We start from the raw sequence: 15,647 nt of genomic DNA on the forward strand, positions 1-15,647 counted from the left end.
CCCTTATCAGTACCTCCCTCCCATCCCCACTCGAGCCCTGCAAAGCACCTTAGGCCATGCTGGCCACGGCATTTCTTCTCTTGCTTGCGCAAGGCCTCATCCAGTACCCGCAGCAGGCCGGGAACGGGCTGGATGAGGCCACACGGGAGCGCATGCAGCAGCGTGCTGAGTATCTGAACCAGCAGATGGCTCAGCTGCTTGAGGAGCTGGAGCAGAAGAACCTGGAGCAGAGTGGTGGCGCCTGGGGAGCCCTGCTGGTCTGGCAGTTCTGGGCTCTAACTGGAATCCTTGTCCTTCTCGTGGCACTGTGGTTTGGACTTGGGAAAATCAGACGCAATCCCGAGAACAGTGGCGTCAAGGAGAGGTCCAGCAGCAACTTGGTGGAGGAAGAAGAAGAGGTCGAAGGAGAAGAAGGAGGAGAAGAAGAAGGAGGAGACACCATCGTTGCAGAGAAAGAAATAGAAAGCACCAACGTGGAACAAGGCACTATGGATGGTATTGAAGAAGGCAACAACGTTGACGCAAAGGTAGAAAGCAGTGCTGGAAATGAGGCAGAAGAAGGCAATGAGGATGCAACAGAAGGAGTAAACCAGGGTGAGAAGTTTGAGGAAGCCAACGCAGCTGGAAATGAGGAAGAAGATGAAGAAGAAGGCGGAGGCAACACAGCGGCAGAGAGAGAAAGCAAAAGCAACAATGCAAATGTGGGAGAAAATACGATGGATGCAAATGAAGAAGGCAGCACCACTGATGTAAAGGCCGAAAGCAGCGCTGGAAATGAAGCAAAAGACGGCAATGAGGCTGCAAAAGAAGGAGTAAACCATGGTGAGAATTCTGAGGAAGCCCATGCTGCTGGAAATGAAGAGGAAGAAAAAGAAGAAGAAAAAGAGGAAGAAGAAGATAAAGAAGAAGGAGACAACATTGTTGCAAAGGAAGAAATCGAAAGCAACGATGCAAATGCGGAAGAAGACAGTAAGGATGGAAATGAAGAAGGCAGCACCACTGATGTAAAGGCCGAAAGCAGCGCTGGAAATGAAGCAAAAGAGGCCAATGAAGATGCAAAAGAAGAAGTAAACCATGGTGAGAATTTCCATGCTGCTGGAAACGAAGAAGAAGATAAAGAAGAAGAAGAAGAAAAAGGAGGACACAACATTGTTGCAAAGGAAGAAATCAAAAGCAATGATGCAAATGTGGAAGAGGACAATAGGGATGGAAATGAAGAAGGCAACAACGTTGTTGCAAAGACAGAAAGCAGTGCTGGAAATGAAGCACAAAAAGGCAATGATGGTGCAAAGGAAGAAGTAAACCGTGATTCAAAGGAGGGCGAGGAAGCCAATGCTGCCGGACTCGAAGAAGAAGACAAACGGGATGCAAAGAGAGAAGACGACGCCCACGATATCAAGGGGAACCTTGGAAGGCCTTTAGAGGAGCGCATAGAGTTGCATGTAGTGGACCTGGACAAAGGTTGCTCCCTGGTAATGGAGCTGATGGACAAACTGACAGACATCTTTGGACAAGACTTTTCCAACTGTTTCTACCCGGTGCCACAACAAGCCATCGGAGTGGGCAGCGCCTTTGAAGGCTGGAGTCCCCATGCACAAGATGTTGTGTACCGTGTGCTTGTGCCCCTGAGTCCCCCTCCAGGACACGCTTTCCACCTGGAGCTGGACGCCGCAGGGATGCTCCAGAGGAACTTCTGTGTCCGTGTGGAGCTGCTGTGCACCTGCAGAGGGGAGCAGCTGCGGGAGGACATGCTGTGCTTCCTCCACCACTCCGAGGAGGAGCTGAGAAGGAAGCAGGACCCCAGCCTCCTGCAGACCCTGTGCACTGGCTCCTATCTAGACGTGGAGAAAACTGTCCAGTGGTTCTACCGATTCCTGAGAGCAGCCCGGCTGCTTTTGCCTCCGTCCTGCCACTGGCATTTAATGTTGCAGCCCTGCAGCCGCTCCTGTAAATTTCAGCTCAGCAGAGACACAGAAAGCTTTGCGGTGGAGGTGATCTTTGGGGTGCGGCAAGGAGACACAGATATCTTTGTGGGCAGCCAGCCTACAGAAGTAGGCGCGCCAAGCACAACGTGGCGCCAGACTTACGCCGTGGCAGAGGCAAAATTCTTCAGGCACATTTCCGGGCAGGCTCCCCAGGACAGCTGGCACTGCAAGTGCCTTCAGTTCCTCAGCTGCTTCCCGATGGGCGTAGGTTTCTCCAGCTACGCCTTGAAGACTGTGGTGATGCACCTCCTGAGCACCGTACCCCCGACACGCTGGGGCAGGAGGGACTTCCGTCAGCGACTGATGGATATCCTGAAGTACCTGCGGTGCTCGCTGGAGACAAAGCAACTTCACCACTTTGTCGTAGGCAATGAGAAGTTTCCCAGGGAGATCAAATTGCCCTCCGGCTTGCGGCTAGCTCAGCCACCCAACCTCTTTCAGCCCCTGGCGAGCAGCCCGGATGCCCACACGAAGGCCGTGCAGGAGTACATCCGCCTGCTGCATCGGCTCAAACAAGTGCTGATCTACGGCCATTGAAAGGGATCTTCCTGCGCAGAGCTGTGCTTGTGGGGCCCCTTGGCAGACCCTGTAGATATTAACCTCCCGTAGTTAGTGTAGTTTTACAGTACATATTAACACCCCATAGTTAGCGCATTTACTACACCTATTACAGCCCCTTAATACCATATGTATTAGGACCCTCTAGTTAGTGAAATTACCAGATAGATTGGGACACTTTAGGTGTCGCTTTTCCTGTAGATAGTAATACCCCCTAGATAGTGAATTCAGCATTCCAGACCCTTCTTTGTTATTGTTTCAATAAACACGTCTATTTCTTAAATGGACTGTGCAAGCTCTTCTTGAATTCCAACAGACCTAGAATACTGGCAAATTCCACTGGTGGTGAATTTGTGACTGGCTGGCAGTAGGCCCTGTTATTAGCAAGCCTTTTGAACAAAGGCACACCATGCTCTCTCCACATTGCTCCTCTCAATGCTCTCCCAGGTGCAGAAGCCACTGAAGACCCTGGCTTCAGTGGCTCCAAAGATGAGGTTTGCCCTGTGTTGCCCTTGCACATGCTGGCCATTTCACAGGGGCTCTGAAGCTCTCCCTGGCAGCTCTGGCTGGGCAGGGACCAAGCAAGAGGCACCACTGCTGTGCATCCTTTTGTGTTCACTGGGGAAGACAATGAAGATCCCGCCTGATCCCAGACACTCTGCAGGGCTTTGGCGCCACAGAAACCAACTTGTCGGGCGTGCGGAAGGAGCACTGTGCTCTGTTGGCAGTGGGAGCTGCCCACTGGAAATCACCCCCCCGTCACCTGCTCATCACCCCTGGGAAACTGGGCAATCAAGGTCCTCTCGCAGTGGCACAGCAGGAACTGAGATCCTGCCATGGAGAAGCCCCATGTCAGCAGCAGCAGATTCACCACTACACCCCCAGGACAGTCACTTAGGTCCCAAGAGCACCCCCACAAGCACACATGTCAGCACCAAGGCAAGCGATTCCATCTCAGAGCAGGAGATTTCCGGGCGCAAAGCCTTCACGGGCCACGTCACCCAATTTCAGATTGAAAAGCTTTTGGGGGGCTTCTGCCCGTTTATTCAAGTGAGCCGCCGGGGCTCCATTATGACCCGTTGGTGTGCTCTTTGCGTGGGTCACGTCTTTGCTTGCCCGGGGCCATTATGAGTCCCAGGGCTGAGGTAGAGATGGAAGGCGGGGCTGGTCTGGCCGGGATGCCCTCTGTCACAGGTGACATCACAGCACCTGTGTCACAATGGGTGCAGCTAGCAACATTAGGAGCAGGAGACGCTGGCCCAGTACAGCCTCGGCGAGCGGAGAGTGCGCACGCAGACAGGAGGCTGTGCTGAACGCCGAAGGAGGCCGACGGCACAAACGCGAGTACCCGGGTCTCAGCGGGCATCCAGAGGCCAGGCTCTGGCAGGAGCACCTTTGCCAGGGCGCGGTGCTGCTGCCGGGCCAGCGGCACAGGCCTTGCAGCCTGCCAGCTGCCCGGCCCCCTCTTGCCTGCTTTCAGATCCCCGGGGGCTCCTGTCCCCATTTCCCTTATCAGTACCTCCCTCCCATCCCCACTCGAGCCCTGCAAAGCACCTTAGGCCATGCTGGCCACGGCATTTCTTCTCTTGCTTGCGCAAGGCCTCATCCAGTACCCGCAGCAGGCCGGGAACGGGCTGGATGAGGCCACACGGGAGCGCATGCAGCAGCGTGCTGAGTATCTGAACCAGCAGATGGCTCAGCTGCTTGAGGAGCTGGAGCAGAAGAACCTGGAGCAGAGTGGTGGCGCCTGGGGAGCCCTGCTGGTCTGGCAGTTCTGGGCTCTAACTGGAATCCTTGTCCTTCTCGTGGCACTGTGGTTTGGACTTGGGAAAATCAGACGCAATCCCGAGAACAGTGGCGTCAAGGAGAGGTCCAGCAGCAACTTGGTGGAGGAAGAAGAAGAGGTCGAAGGAGAAGAAGGAGGAGAAGAAGAAGGAGGAGACACCATCGTTGCAGAGAAAGAAATAGAAAGCACCAACGTGGAACAAGGCACTATGGATGGTATTGAAGAAGGCAACAACGTTGACGCAAAGGTAGAAAGCAGTGCTGGAAATGAGGCAGAAGAAGGCAATGAGGATGCAACAGAAGGAGTAAACCATGGTGAGAATTCTGAGGAAGCCCATGCTGCTGGAAATGAAGAGGAAGAAAAAGAAGAAGAAAAAGAGGAAGAAGAAGATAAAGAAGAAGGAGACAACATTGTTGCAAAGGAAGAAATCGAAAGCAACGATGCAAATGCGGAAGAAGACAGTAAGGATGGGAATGAAGAAGGCAGCACCACTGATGTAAAGGCCGAAAGCAGCGCTGGAAATGAAGCAAAAGAGGCCAATGAAGATGCAAAAGAAGAAGTAAACCATGGTGAGAATTTCCATGCTGCTGGAAACGAAGAAGAAGATAAAGAAGAAGAAGAAGAAAAAGGAGGACACAACATTGTTGCAAAGGAAGAAATCAAAAGCAATGATGCAAATGTGGAAGAGGACAATAGGGATGGAAATGAAGAAGGCAACAACGTTGTTGCAAAGACAGAAAGCAGTGCTGGAAATGAAGCACAAAAAGGCAATGATGGTGCAAAGGAAGAAGTAAACCGTGATTCAAAGGAGGGCGAGGAAGCCAATGCTGCCGGACTCGAAGAAGAAGACAAACGGGATGCAAAGAGAGAAGACGACGCCCACAATATCAAGGGGAACCTTGGAAGGCCTTTAGAGGAGCGCATAGAGTTGCACGTAGTGGACCTGGACAAAGGTTGCTCCCTGGTAATGGAGCTGATGGACAAACTGACAGGCATCTTTGGACAAGACTTTTCCAACTGTTTCTACCCGGTGCCACAACAAGCCATCGGAGTGGGCAGCGCCTTTGAAGGCTGGAGTCCCCATGCACAAGATGTTGTGTACCGTGTGCTTGTGCCCCTGAGTCCCCCTCCAGGACACGCTTTCCACCTGGAGCTGGACGCCGCAGGGATGCTCCAGAGGAACTTCTGTGTCCGTGTGGAGCTGCTGTGCACCTGCAGAGGGGAGCAGCTGCGGGAGGACATGCTGTGCTTCCTCCACCACTCCGAGGAGGAGCTGAGAAGGAAGCAGGACCCCAGCCTCCTGCAGACCCTGTGCACTGGCTCCTATCTAGACGTGGAGAAAACTGTCCAGTGGTTCTACCGATTCCTGAGAGCAGCCCGGCTGCTTTTGCCTCCGTCCTGCCACTGGCATTTAATGTTGCAGCCCTGCAGCCGCTCCTGTAAATTTCAGCTCAGCAGAGACACAGAAAGCTTTGCGGTGGAGGTGATCTTTGGGGTGCGGCAAGGAGACACAGATATCTTTGTGGGCAGCCAGCCTACAGAAGTAGGCGCGCCAAGCACAACGTGGCGCCAGACTTACGCCGTGGCAGAGGCAAAATTCTTCAGGCACATTTCCGGGCAGGCTCCCCAGGACAGCTGGCACTGCAAGTGCCTTCAGTTCCTCAGCTGCTTCCCGATGGGCGTAGGTTTCTCCAGCTACGCCTTGAAGACTGTGGTGATGCACCTCCTGAGCACCGTACCCCCGACACGCTGGGGCAGGAGGGACTTCCGTCAGCGACTGATGGATATCCTGAAGTACCTGCGGTGCTCGCTGGAGACAAAGCAACTTCACCACTTTGTCGTAGGCAATGAGAAGTTTCCCAGGGAGATCAAATTGCCCTCCGGCTTGCGGCTAGCTCAGCCACCCAACCTCTTTCAGCCCCTGGCGAGCAGCCCGGATGCCCACACGAAGGCCGTGCAGGAGTACATCCGCCTGCTGCATCGGCTCAAACAAGTGCTGATCTACGGCCATTGAAAGGGATCTTCCTGCGCAGAGCTGTGCTTGTGGGGCCCCTTGGCAGACCCTGTAGATATTAACCTCCCGTAGTTAGTGTAGTTTTACAGTACATATTAACACCCCATAGTTAGCGCATTTACTACACCTATTACAGCCCCTTAATACCATATGTATTAGGACCCTCTAGTTAGTGAAATTACCAGATAGATTGGGACACTTTAGGTGTCGCTTTTCCTGTAGATAGTAATACCCCCTAGATAGTGAATTCAGCATTCCAGACCCTTCTTTGTTATTGTTTCAATAAACACGTCTATTTCTTAAATGGACTGTGCAAGCTCTTCTTGAATTCCAACAGACCTAGAATACTGGCAAATTCCACTGGTGGTGAATTTGTGACTGGCTGGCAGTAGGCCCTGTTATTAGCAAGCCTTTTGAACAAAGGCACACCATGCTCTCTCCACATTGCTCCTCTCAATGCTCTCCCAGGTGCAGAAGCCACTGAAGACCCTGGCTTCAGTGGCTCCAAAGATGAGGTTTGCCCTGTGTTGCCCTTGCACATGCTGGCCATTTCACAGGGGCTCTGAAGCTCTCCCTGGCAGCTCTGGCTGGGCAGGGACCAAGCAAGAGGCACCACTGCTGTGCATCCTTTTGTGTTCACTGGGGAAGACAATGAAGATCCTGCCTGATCCCAGACACTCTGCAGGGCTTTGGCGCCACAGAAACCAACTTGTCGGGCGTGCGGAAGGAGCACTGTGCTCTGTTGGCAGTGGGAGCTGCCCACTGGAAATCACCCCCCCGTCACCTGCTCATCACCCCTGGGAAACTGGGCAATCAAGGTCCTCTCGCAGTGGCACAGCAGGAACTGAGATCCTGCCATGGAGAAGCCCCATGTCAGCAGCAGCAGATTCACCACTACACCCCCAGGACAGTCACTTAGGTCCCAAGAGCACCCCCACAAGCACACATGTCAGCACCAAGGCAAGCGATTCCATCTCAGAGCAGGAGATTTCCGGGCGCAAAGCCTTCACGGGCCACGTCACCCAATTTCAGATTGAAAAGCTTTTGGGGGGCTTCTGCCCGTTTATTCAAGTGAGCCGCCGGGGCTCCATTATGACCCGTTGGTGTGCTCTTTGCGTGGGTCACGTCTTTGCTTGCCCGGGGCCATTATGAGTCCCAGGGCTGAGGTAGAGATGGAAGGCGGGGCTGGTCTGGCCGGGATACACTCTGTCACAGGTGACATCACAGCACCTGTGTCACAATGGGTGCAGCTAGCAACATTAGGAGCAGGAGACGCTGGCCCAGTACAGCCTCGGCGAGCGGAGAGTGCGCACGCAGACAGGAGGCTGTGCTGAACGCCGAAGGAGGCCGACGGCACAAACGCGAGTACCCGGGTCTCAGCGGGCATCCAGAGGCCAGGCTCTGGCAGGAGCACCTTTGCCAGGGCGCGGTGCTGCTGCCGGGCCAGCGGCACAGGCCTTGCAGCCTGCCAGCTGCCCGGCCCCCTCTTGCCTGCTTTCAGATCCCCGGGGGCTCCTGTCCCCATTTCCCTTATCAGTACCTCCCTCCCATCCCCACTCGAGCCCTGCAAAGCACCTTAGGCCATGCTGGCCACGGCATTTCTTCTCTTGCTTGCGCAAGGCCTCATCCAGTACCCGCAGCATTCCAGACCCTTCTTTGTTATTGTTTCAATAAACACGTCTATTTCTTAAATATACTGTGCAAGCTCTTCTTGAATTCCAACAGACCTAGAATACTGGCAACTTCCACTAGTGGTGAATTTGTGACTGGCTGGCAGTAGGCCCTGTTATTAGCAAGCTACATCTGACTACATAGTCTACAGAGCACTGCAAAATCAGGGTAAACTCTGGGTTTCCCTTGGTTTTTCCAGTGTCAGTGTAGTAAAGCAAAAATTAATTCTGGCCTTAAGGCAGGGTAGAAGACCAGCTGTCAGTACAGAGATGGAATAAGCATTTGTAAGTGGAAATAAGTTCCTCTTATTCTTGAAGAAGGCTGCTATAAAAATATCCTTGTCAAATATATTTCTGTTCCAAGAATATATGGTATAAATTTTTTTAAAAAGTTATCATATGAAATTGAGAACACTGTTTTATACAAATTTAAGTAGGCAAGAAAATAATGTAATTAGTATATACATTTAGGATAAATTTTATTAATGTTACATTTGTTTTCAAAATATGGTGACACTTTGCACATACAAAGTACAAAATTGAATTAACCACATGTATAAAAGCTACATTTAGGTAAAATATGCCTCAACCCAGAATTCTGTATAAAGTGGTTCTTTCATAGGCTCCTGAAGTAATGTACAAGATGTAAGAAGCTGAAATGAAATTTACTGAGGTCTAAAGTGTTCTCCCCATGCCAGTAACGAAAAACAAAAGATTTTAAATATGAAGAGTTCTGTCATTTTTTGAAGTAGAATTCAATTCAGTCTTCAGTCAATCAAATTATGTTTAAAGGCAGTATATGCAGTAATTTAAAAATTATAATTAAGTTCCGCCTGATAAAGGTTGTATGTACCAATTTTGAAAGAAATGAAGTATTGAAATTTGTCCTATTGCTAGAAAAATACTACAGAAATTAAATGTGACAGACCAAACTCTCAGGGTCTCTCTTTTCCCTATTCAACTCCTAGAGACCAATTTCTGCCTGCAAAATATAAAGCAACCAGTTCTTAGAGTTCTTAGAGAAATTCAAACTTAAAAAAACCCCATATGTATGAACTTGGATTTTAGCTACAGCTCTATTTTATTACAGCAATTCTTAAGACCTTAAGACCTGTTAGTCTCTTCCCATAATTAATTTTCTTGAAAATATCTCATATTTTAGCTTCAGAATAATTTTGACATTCTGTGTCTTGTAAGGAATAGAGGCTAATTGGTTTTATTAATTTTATTCCATTTGGTAAGATGTACCATTTGTTGGAATAAAGGTGTGGGCTCCTAATACTAACTGTTCAGTAGCTCATGAGGTTTCTTTTGGTAGACTCAACTTTGATTTTTATGATCTGAAATTTCTTTACCTTTAATACCTCTTTGGTACCAGCATTTTTCTTTCTACTCAAGAACAGAAAACACAGCTATACTAGATGACTTTTTAGATCTCTTTAAAACCTGTACCTTTTCATTGTACCAACCTAGTGGCTGAATGTTTGTTATTATTATTTATGTGGAAAAGCAATAGAGGGCAGGCTAATTACCTCTCAGCACAGGTAAGGGTGGTTGTTATATATGGGTAAATTGTTATATATTGGTGGTAGATTACTTTTATGTTTGTAGCCAAGTGAGAAGTTATTAGCAGGACTGGTTCACTTGGCAGCACAAGGACTGTCTATCACTGCAGTGTCTACCTTTAGACAAGAAATAACACTATGATTTCAACTTTCCCATTTAGGTGGAAAAGAGAAAAAATATGAGGAAATGTCTGTAAAGTCTGCAGAATGCTTTTACTAAACTGTTCTGACCCCAGCAGAGAGATACAGGGATATCTTGTAGCATAGTGACATTGGGATTAAGAATAAAAAGAAAAAAGCCAACAAACAAAAACAAACAAAAAAAAAAATAAAAAGAGAAGGATTTAAGTTCTTACCAATGTAGTACAGTCTTTTCAATTCTACACCTCCCATTAAAAAATTATGTCTGCTAACACTTTCTCATTTTTTGTAACTTGCCAAAGAGAAATATATTGTAAAGGGATGAGGAGCCAAATACTGACATATTGAACACATTGCAGAGCTCTCATAATACCAGTGGGCATCCATCATATCTCACACATGAACCTCTCTACATTACAAACCCAACAGACTTGATAACATTCTGAATATAAGTTTCTTTCTTCTCTTTTTCTCCCAAATTCCTGGATGTGCTTCCTTCTGTTATCTTGGAGATGTAGAAAAAAATGGGGAAAGGGTATAACATGTCATCTCAAAGCAAGAATTTCTGCTAATACAACAGCAGTAAACACATTGTAGTTTGGAAAAAGACTGGTGTGTGCTGTTTTTGATTATACAACTTTGGATTGATTTGGATTGTGTTCTATGTCAAAAAACTGCTGAACAATGGAGCATAAGTTCTATGGTTTTGATCAGTTAATTACTAAATTGACAAAGGAAGTGCTTTGTTTGAAAAGCATTTTGATAGAACATTACAATTGTTACTCCCACTTTCTAATTATAAGCAAAATTTTTCTAATTTTCAACATCTCAGCAGATACTCCCTTGGAAACAGTCAAAATCAAAGCACAGTCAAAGTGAATATGTGTTTAGAAATAAATCCAATCAGAAAATTCATTTACACATTCATTTAATAAAAAAACAATGTTCATACTACTTACAGGCAAGAAAACTGTACAATTTCTCTAAGTTCTGGCTAGAGAGACACTGCATCAGTGGAGACATCAAAAAATAAAAACTAAAAACAAAGGCGTTCCAAGCACTAAAGCTCAACTAAACAGCACTAGTTCACAATTAAATAAAACAATTCAGCATACAACCCCAATTATCCAGACATCTGGAAAGACATAAGAAAACTTTAGATAATTGGAGAAGTCTGCTGGCAGGCCTATAAATTCCTGATCCCAAAAACAGAGTTCAAACTTGCTAACAGCCTCTCCTGCTTGGTTGCCAGGGCTCGGTGAAGGAAGCTGCATTTGGCTCTGGAGTGCGTGCCTTATAAGGGGGAACAAATTCTGATGCAACGACTCGAGCTCATAAACTCCTCTATGGTCGTGTCTGACCAGTCCAGTCTTATGTTCTGGACTACACCATGAAAACCTGATTTTCTTCCCACAGATTCTTAACATTCTGGAGATTAGGAATTTGTAGAGGTCAGGAAATGAGAGAGTTTAGGAAAGCAAGAGAATGCCAACACATTACAGCCAAAATTATGGTGTTATTTAAGTTGATGTTTTTTCTCACTTAAACTCCAGTGGAACTGAGATTCTGTTCCTGGCTCTTGCTACCATAACTGATTAACTACAATTAGATTTCCAGATGTGTCAGATACCCATTCATGTCAAACACATTTATATGCACATGATCCCTATTTCCATGTGCTATCTGCTATCCTTAGGATACTCTATATACCCTAATTTTACAAGACTCCTTTGGCCTACAAAACTTTGCCTTTTTAATTTGGTATGTAGAGATAGCAGAGGAGGGAAGGAAGGCAAAGCCCAAAGGTTGAAAATACAGCCTACGGAGAGACTGTTTTACAATCCCCCAGCAAGCCCATGAGCCACCAGCTGTCCAGTTTTTAGCAGAGACTGCTTAGCACCTCCTAAGGCAGATGGCTGCAGAAATGTTAGCTTAGACTTCAAGTTTTCTTCAAAATTTAACCATCCCAATCACTAACTTTCTGTTTAGATTGGTAAATGTCCTCCATGTTTCAAAAAAGACAGGCTCCTGCAAAAGAACAGAATTCTGCAAGCAAATGTTTTTCTGCTCCTGAAGAAAAGCCAGGGCTTTAGTGTTCCTCAGCTACTATCCAGAATCGATTTAACCTTAAGCCTCCTTTGCTCTGTCTGAATGATAACTACTTGAGAAGCAGAAAGAAAGAAAAAAAAAAAGAAAAAAAAAAGAAAAGAAAAAAAATGTGATTGAGTGATTGATAGTTATGTAGGTTATTTCATACCGCTAAGTTGGATGTGATTTCTAATCCTAATAATTTTATTTGAGAATTAAAAAAAAAAGAAAAAAGAAAAAAAATGTGATTGACTGATTGACAGTTATGTAGAGTATTTCATACCACTAAGTTAGGATGTGACTTTTAATCCTTATGATTTTATTGTATTAAAATACAAGGATGACAAATTGCCATATGCACAGCACAGTGCATGTTGATCTGTGCCACTCAGTGATGTAAATGTTGAGCACAAAATTCTCCCTTTCACATGATGAAGATGCAACCCTGTCCTGGGGTGACTTTATGATACTGGTATCCCCAATTGTCTGGTTTATGTTATATATTAAGTTCTGCACCTTTAAGACTGGCTTTGAGAGCAAGAGAGGGGGAAGAAGAAGCCCGCAGTGTGTTAAGGAAAAACATCACTCCCACACATCCCGAGCCTGGACTGTGGTGTCTGCAGCACAGACAGACAGCGGGACAGAGCTTCTCTCTGGCTTCTAGTTAGTTTTAGCTAGCTGAGGCAGAGGAGTTCCCTGGACCTTTGTTTTTTTTTTCCAATTTTCTTGGATCTGTGCAAGCCTGCTCTGGACTGAACACCCAGCCAAACCCCGGGAGCTCACGCCTGTGGCCCACCGGGGCCTGGGCCTCGGCACTTTCCAGCGCTGAAAGGACTGATAAGAACCTGAGCGAGCCGAGCTACACCACATGAAAAGGACTTTTCTTCCTAGACTTGCCATCCCATCGAACAGCGAGAGGTTTTATTATTTAATATTATTCAATTTCTGTTAAATAAACAGCTTTTTCCACTTCTCTCCAAGAAATTTTTTTTTTTTTTTTTTTTTTCCCTTTTCCGGACCAGGGGTGGGGAGGGGGCATTTCCCTGAGGAAATCCCCATTTGGAGATTTCCTCCCTAATTTGCCCTAAACTAGAACAAATACAAACCCCTATGCCTTGGTACAGTTATGGTGCAACTGAGGAGTCAGGCTGCATATAACATTTGGGATTGAGGAATTTAGAGAAGGCTGCTGAGCTGAGTTGGGAATAAATGGGCTGAAAATGTTTAGCTCAGAGGTAGAAGTGGGAGGCTAAAATCTCTATAACTTCTTCCTAAATTATTTTATCCAGTAAAGGTACATCTGCATAAAAGACCCAAAACATGAGAAAATGAAGAATAAATTAATATAATATTACCTAGATTTGCTCCTAAATGCTCCTGGGATCAACATCAGACAACTGCCATATCCTTTCCCAAAAGAGTAGCAGACTTCAGCAAATCTATCAGGTACAACTTAAACCTCTGTTCTTTTCCCGCAATTATTTCCTTAAAGTGACTGAAAGCTGTGAACTATGCCTGAATAATTTAATATTAGTAATATCTCAAAGAATTTAATAGTTTTTTTTTTTTAATAATCTGAATCTGAAAAATTACAATAATATGTTTAAATCCTCCTGCTATTTTCTTGCTGTTTTTGTAGTCCTGAAGTTAGGAGAAACAACTCATTTAATGTATTCATTGTGAAGCTCACATTCAGTACACTTAGGTACAACTAATACCCAGAATTACCACTGCCACAGATACATATAAAATAATAAAGAACAGTATGTGCAAGTTGTGATATCTCTGTTTGCACAGATACTTCTTCACTGGATTGAGCCTGTTCCTGCTATCTCTGGGGAGAGCAGAAACTTAACCTGTGCCAAGTACTGGAGAGGACTACTCTTAGTTTTTTTTTAAGGTGAACATCAAATGCATTTTAAAATGCAAACTGTCTAAATCAAACCAGAAGCAATGATCTTTTTCTTCTTGTGTGACTGGGCCACTGTCAGTGTTAAGTGAATTGAGTGCATAATTTATTAAATCAAACTCTGAAATCTGTCAGAATTTAAACATTTAGTTTGCCATCATTATATCATAAGGAGAGGATAATTTTAATTGTTTTCTTACTTTTTCTGTTCAATGCTGTCCACAGGATAATTTTTACAGACATCCTTCAACTGCTCTTTTATGAGTGGAAACTGAAGCGTGTTTTATTCCCAGGACACAAGATTCAGGTTTTACAAGTTCTGCCTCATAAACACTTGAGGCAAGAACTCCCAAACACTTTGTTGGCATCATGTATTGATTGTCTCACTGATAAACGGTCATGTGCTGAGGGTTGAAGTTTGGAATTTATCCCAAATCCTTAGTCTCTCCAATTCTCAAAATCAAATGATAGTACTACTCCAAGACATAAACAGGAAACTTCAGTGGAGCAATGCTTGCAAAGCTACAGTTTTCACACTAAACACTACTGGCACTGACAGTGACAACATCAAGAAAATGTGAGGATGGTACAATGCACTGAGCAACCAATTTTTTTGATGTAAACAGCCCCTCCATGAGACAAGTACTGCTCTTAGTAAAAAAAATAAGATAAATGTTTATAACTGGTTTTAACTTCTCAGAGATTACTTTCATCTTGCTGTCATGTAGGTAGACTTGTTTTCCCAGAGAGGACTCTCTGCATAGTTGGTATGCTGGGATCAGCTGGCAAGTGAAAAAGAAAGAAGGGAAGCACACTAATTCAATTAGTGGGGGCACCCAGGAGGGCTGACATTTCCTTCCTTTGCTGAAATCTGTATTTCTCCTGTTGGTCTTTTGTCACCTCATCTGTTGGAAAGCAAAATTATGACCTCAGATCAGTCACCTATTTTCTAATGTCTTAAAGGAAGAAATAGATTTCTGATATTTAATGCAATGATGAAAAAAGGCAGCTGGTTTGAAATTAAGTTTTAAGATTCTTAAGAACAAGTTCTAGATTTAAAGGGTATGCATACAACCAGACACTGTTCTTTTTAAAGAACAAGAGGATCCCATACACATTTCAAGATAAAATTATTTTATATATGAAAAATGCATATGAGGAGCATAAAATGTGAACATAATATTTAGTGTAAAGCTGATAGATTACACCTCTCTGTTTTCCTTAGCATATTTTAAAGAAAAAGTCTTCAAGATTGAAAGAACAAAGAGCAGAGGAATGAAGACCAAAGGATGAGGAAGGTGCCTTCAGAGGCTGTGTCTTTCTTTCTTTGGGCTTCTATATGGCCTTCTTCCATCATCTGCAACACTGCTAACCATCCTTATTAATGGAAGACAGCCAGTTCTACAGAGTGGGTAAAAGATGTACCTTATAAGACCTACCTGCTCCTCTGAAGCTGTATAAATCTCTCTAAGGCCAACCCCCCATACCCAGCTTCACAGATGAAGAAATTATTCTTGAAGGTGCAAAGTTCTTGTGACTGAAGCCACATTAGCTTGCTTTGCCGTTTAGAAGGGCTACATATTCTGCTCCAGTTGCAAGAACCCTACATTTAATGTTTTGTTCTTCTTAATATGATGAGAATAAAATTTGAAATTTCTTATCACATTGTTACCAGATTCAGAAAAGTCTCTGCTAGAATTAATAATTAAGAGGAGGCAAAAGTATTAGAATTTATTTTTTAAAGTTTTTATTTTCCCCAAAGAAATGCAACTTCTCCCACACTTCTGCCCCCTTATAAACACCAAGACATTATTTGGGATTTTGCTGGGAGGGAGTTTTGCTTTCTTCTGAGGGTAGGAGGAAAGCAGAGTTGTGGGATTTCTTTTCATGTTAAACCTGAAATATATAGAGCTTTGGAAAAACCCAGCAAC

The 15,647-nt window shown here is 45.3% G+C and overlaps 3 protein-coding genes across 3 annotated transcripts in view; 2 read left to right on the forward strand and 1 right to left on the reverse strand.

Moving 5' to 3' along the window:
• The window catches only part of CDH18 (cadherin 18), a 321,195-nt gene that overhangs the window by 270,136 nt on the left and 35,412 nt on the right, over positions 1-15,647 (reverse strand). The window lies entirely within an intron of this gene.
• LOC148185133 (uncharacterized) lies at positions 44-2,564 on the forward strand. Its single transcript, XM_088053052.1, has 2 exons — positions 44-812; positions 930-2,564. Exons 1-2 carry the CDS (start codon positions 57-59, stop codon positions 2,520-2,522), a joined length of 2,349 nt encoding a protein of 782 aa, XP_087909178.1. The 5' UTR covers positions 44-56; the 3' UTR covers positions 2,523-2,564.
• LOC148185134 (inositol 1,4,5-trisphosphate receptor-interacting protein-like 1) lies at positions 4,106-6,385 on the forward strand. The gene is made up of 2 exons (XM_088053151.1): positions 4,106-4,633; positions 4,751-6,385. The coding sequence occupies exons 1-2, from the start codon at positions 4,106-4,108 to the stop codon at positions 6,341-6,343; spliced, it is 2,121 nt and encodes a 706-aa protein (XP_087909277.1). The 3' UTR covers positions 6,344-6,385.

Source organism: Pseudopodoces humilis, chromosome 1 (genome assembly GCF_049639895.1).
Source record: "Pseudopodoces humilis isolate 2021_Gansu_Grassland_sample_001 chromosome 1, ASM4963989v1, whole genome shotgun sequence".
NCBI lineage: Eukaryota > Metazoa > Chordata > Aves > Passeriformes > Paridae > Pseudopodoces > Pseudopodoces humilis.

Excerpts from the sequence above, each read along its gene's own strand:
- LOC148185133 (XM_088053052.1), top strand. The coding sequence starts at position 57 with ATGCTGGCCACGGCATTTCTTCTCTTGCTTGCGCAAGGCCTCATCCAG. Across the intron at positions 813-929 it reads ATGAGGCTGCAAAAGAAGGA|GAAGAAATCGAAAGCAACGA; the intron begins GTAAACCATGGT and ends ATTGTTGCAAAG.
- LOC148185134 (XM_088053151.1), top strand. The coding sequence starts at position 4,106 with ATGCTGGCCACGGCATTTCTTCTCTTGCTTGCGCAAGGCCTCATCCAG. Across the intron at positions 4,634-4,750 it reads ATGAGGATGCAACAGAAGGA|GAAGAAATCGAAAGCAACGA; the intron begins GTAAACCATGGT and ends ATTGTTGCAAAG.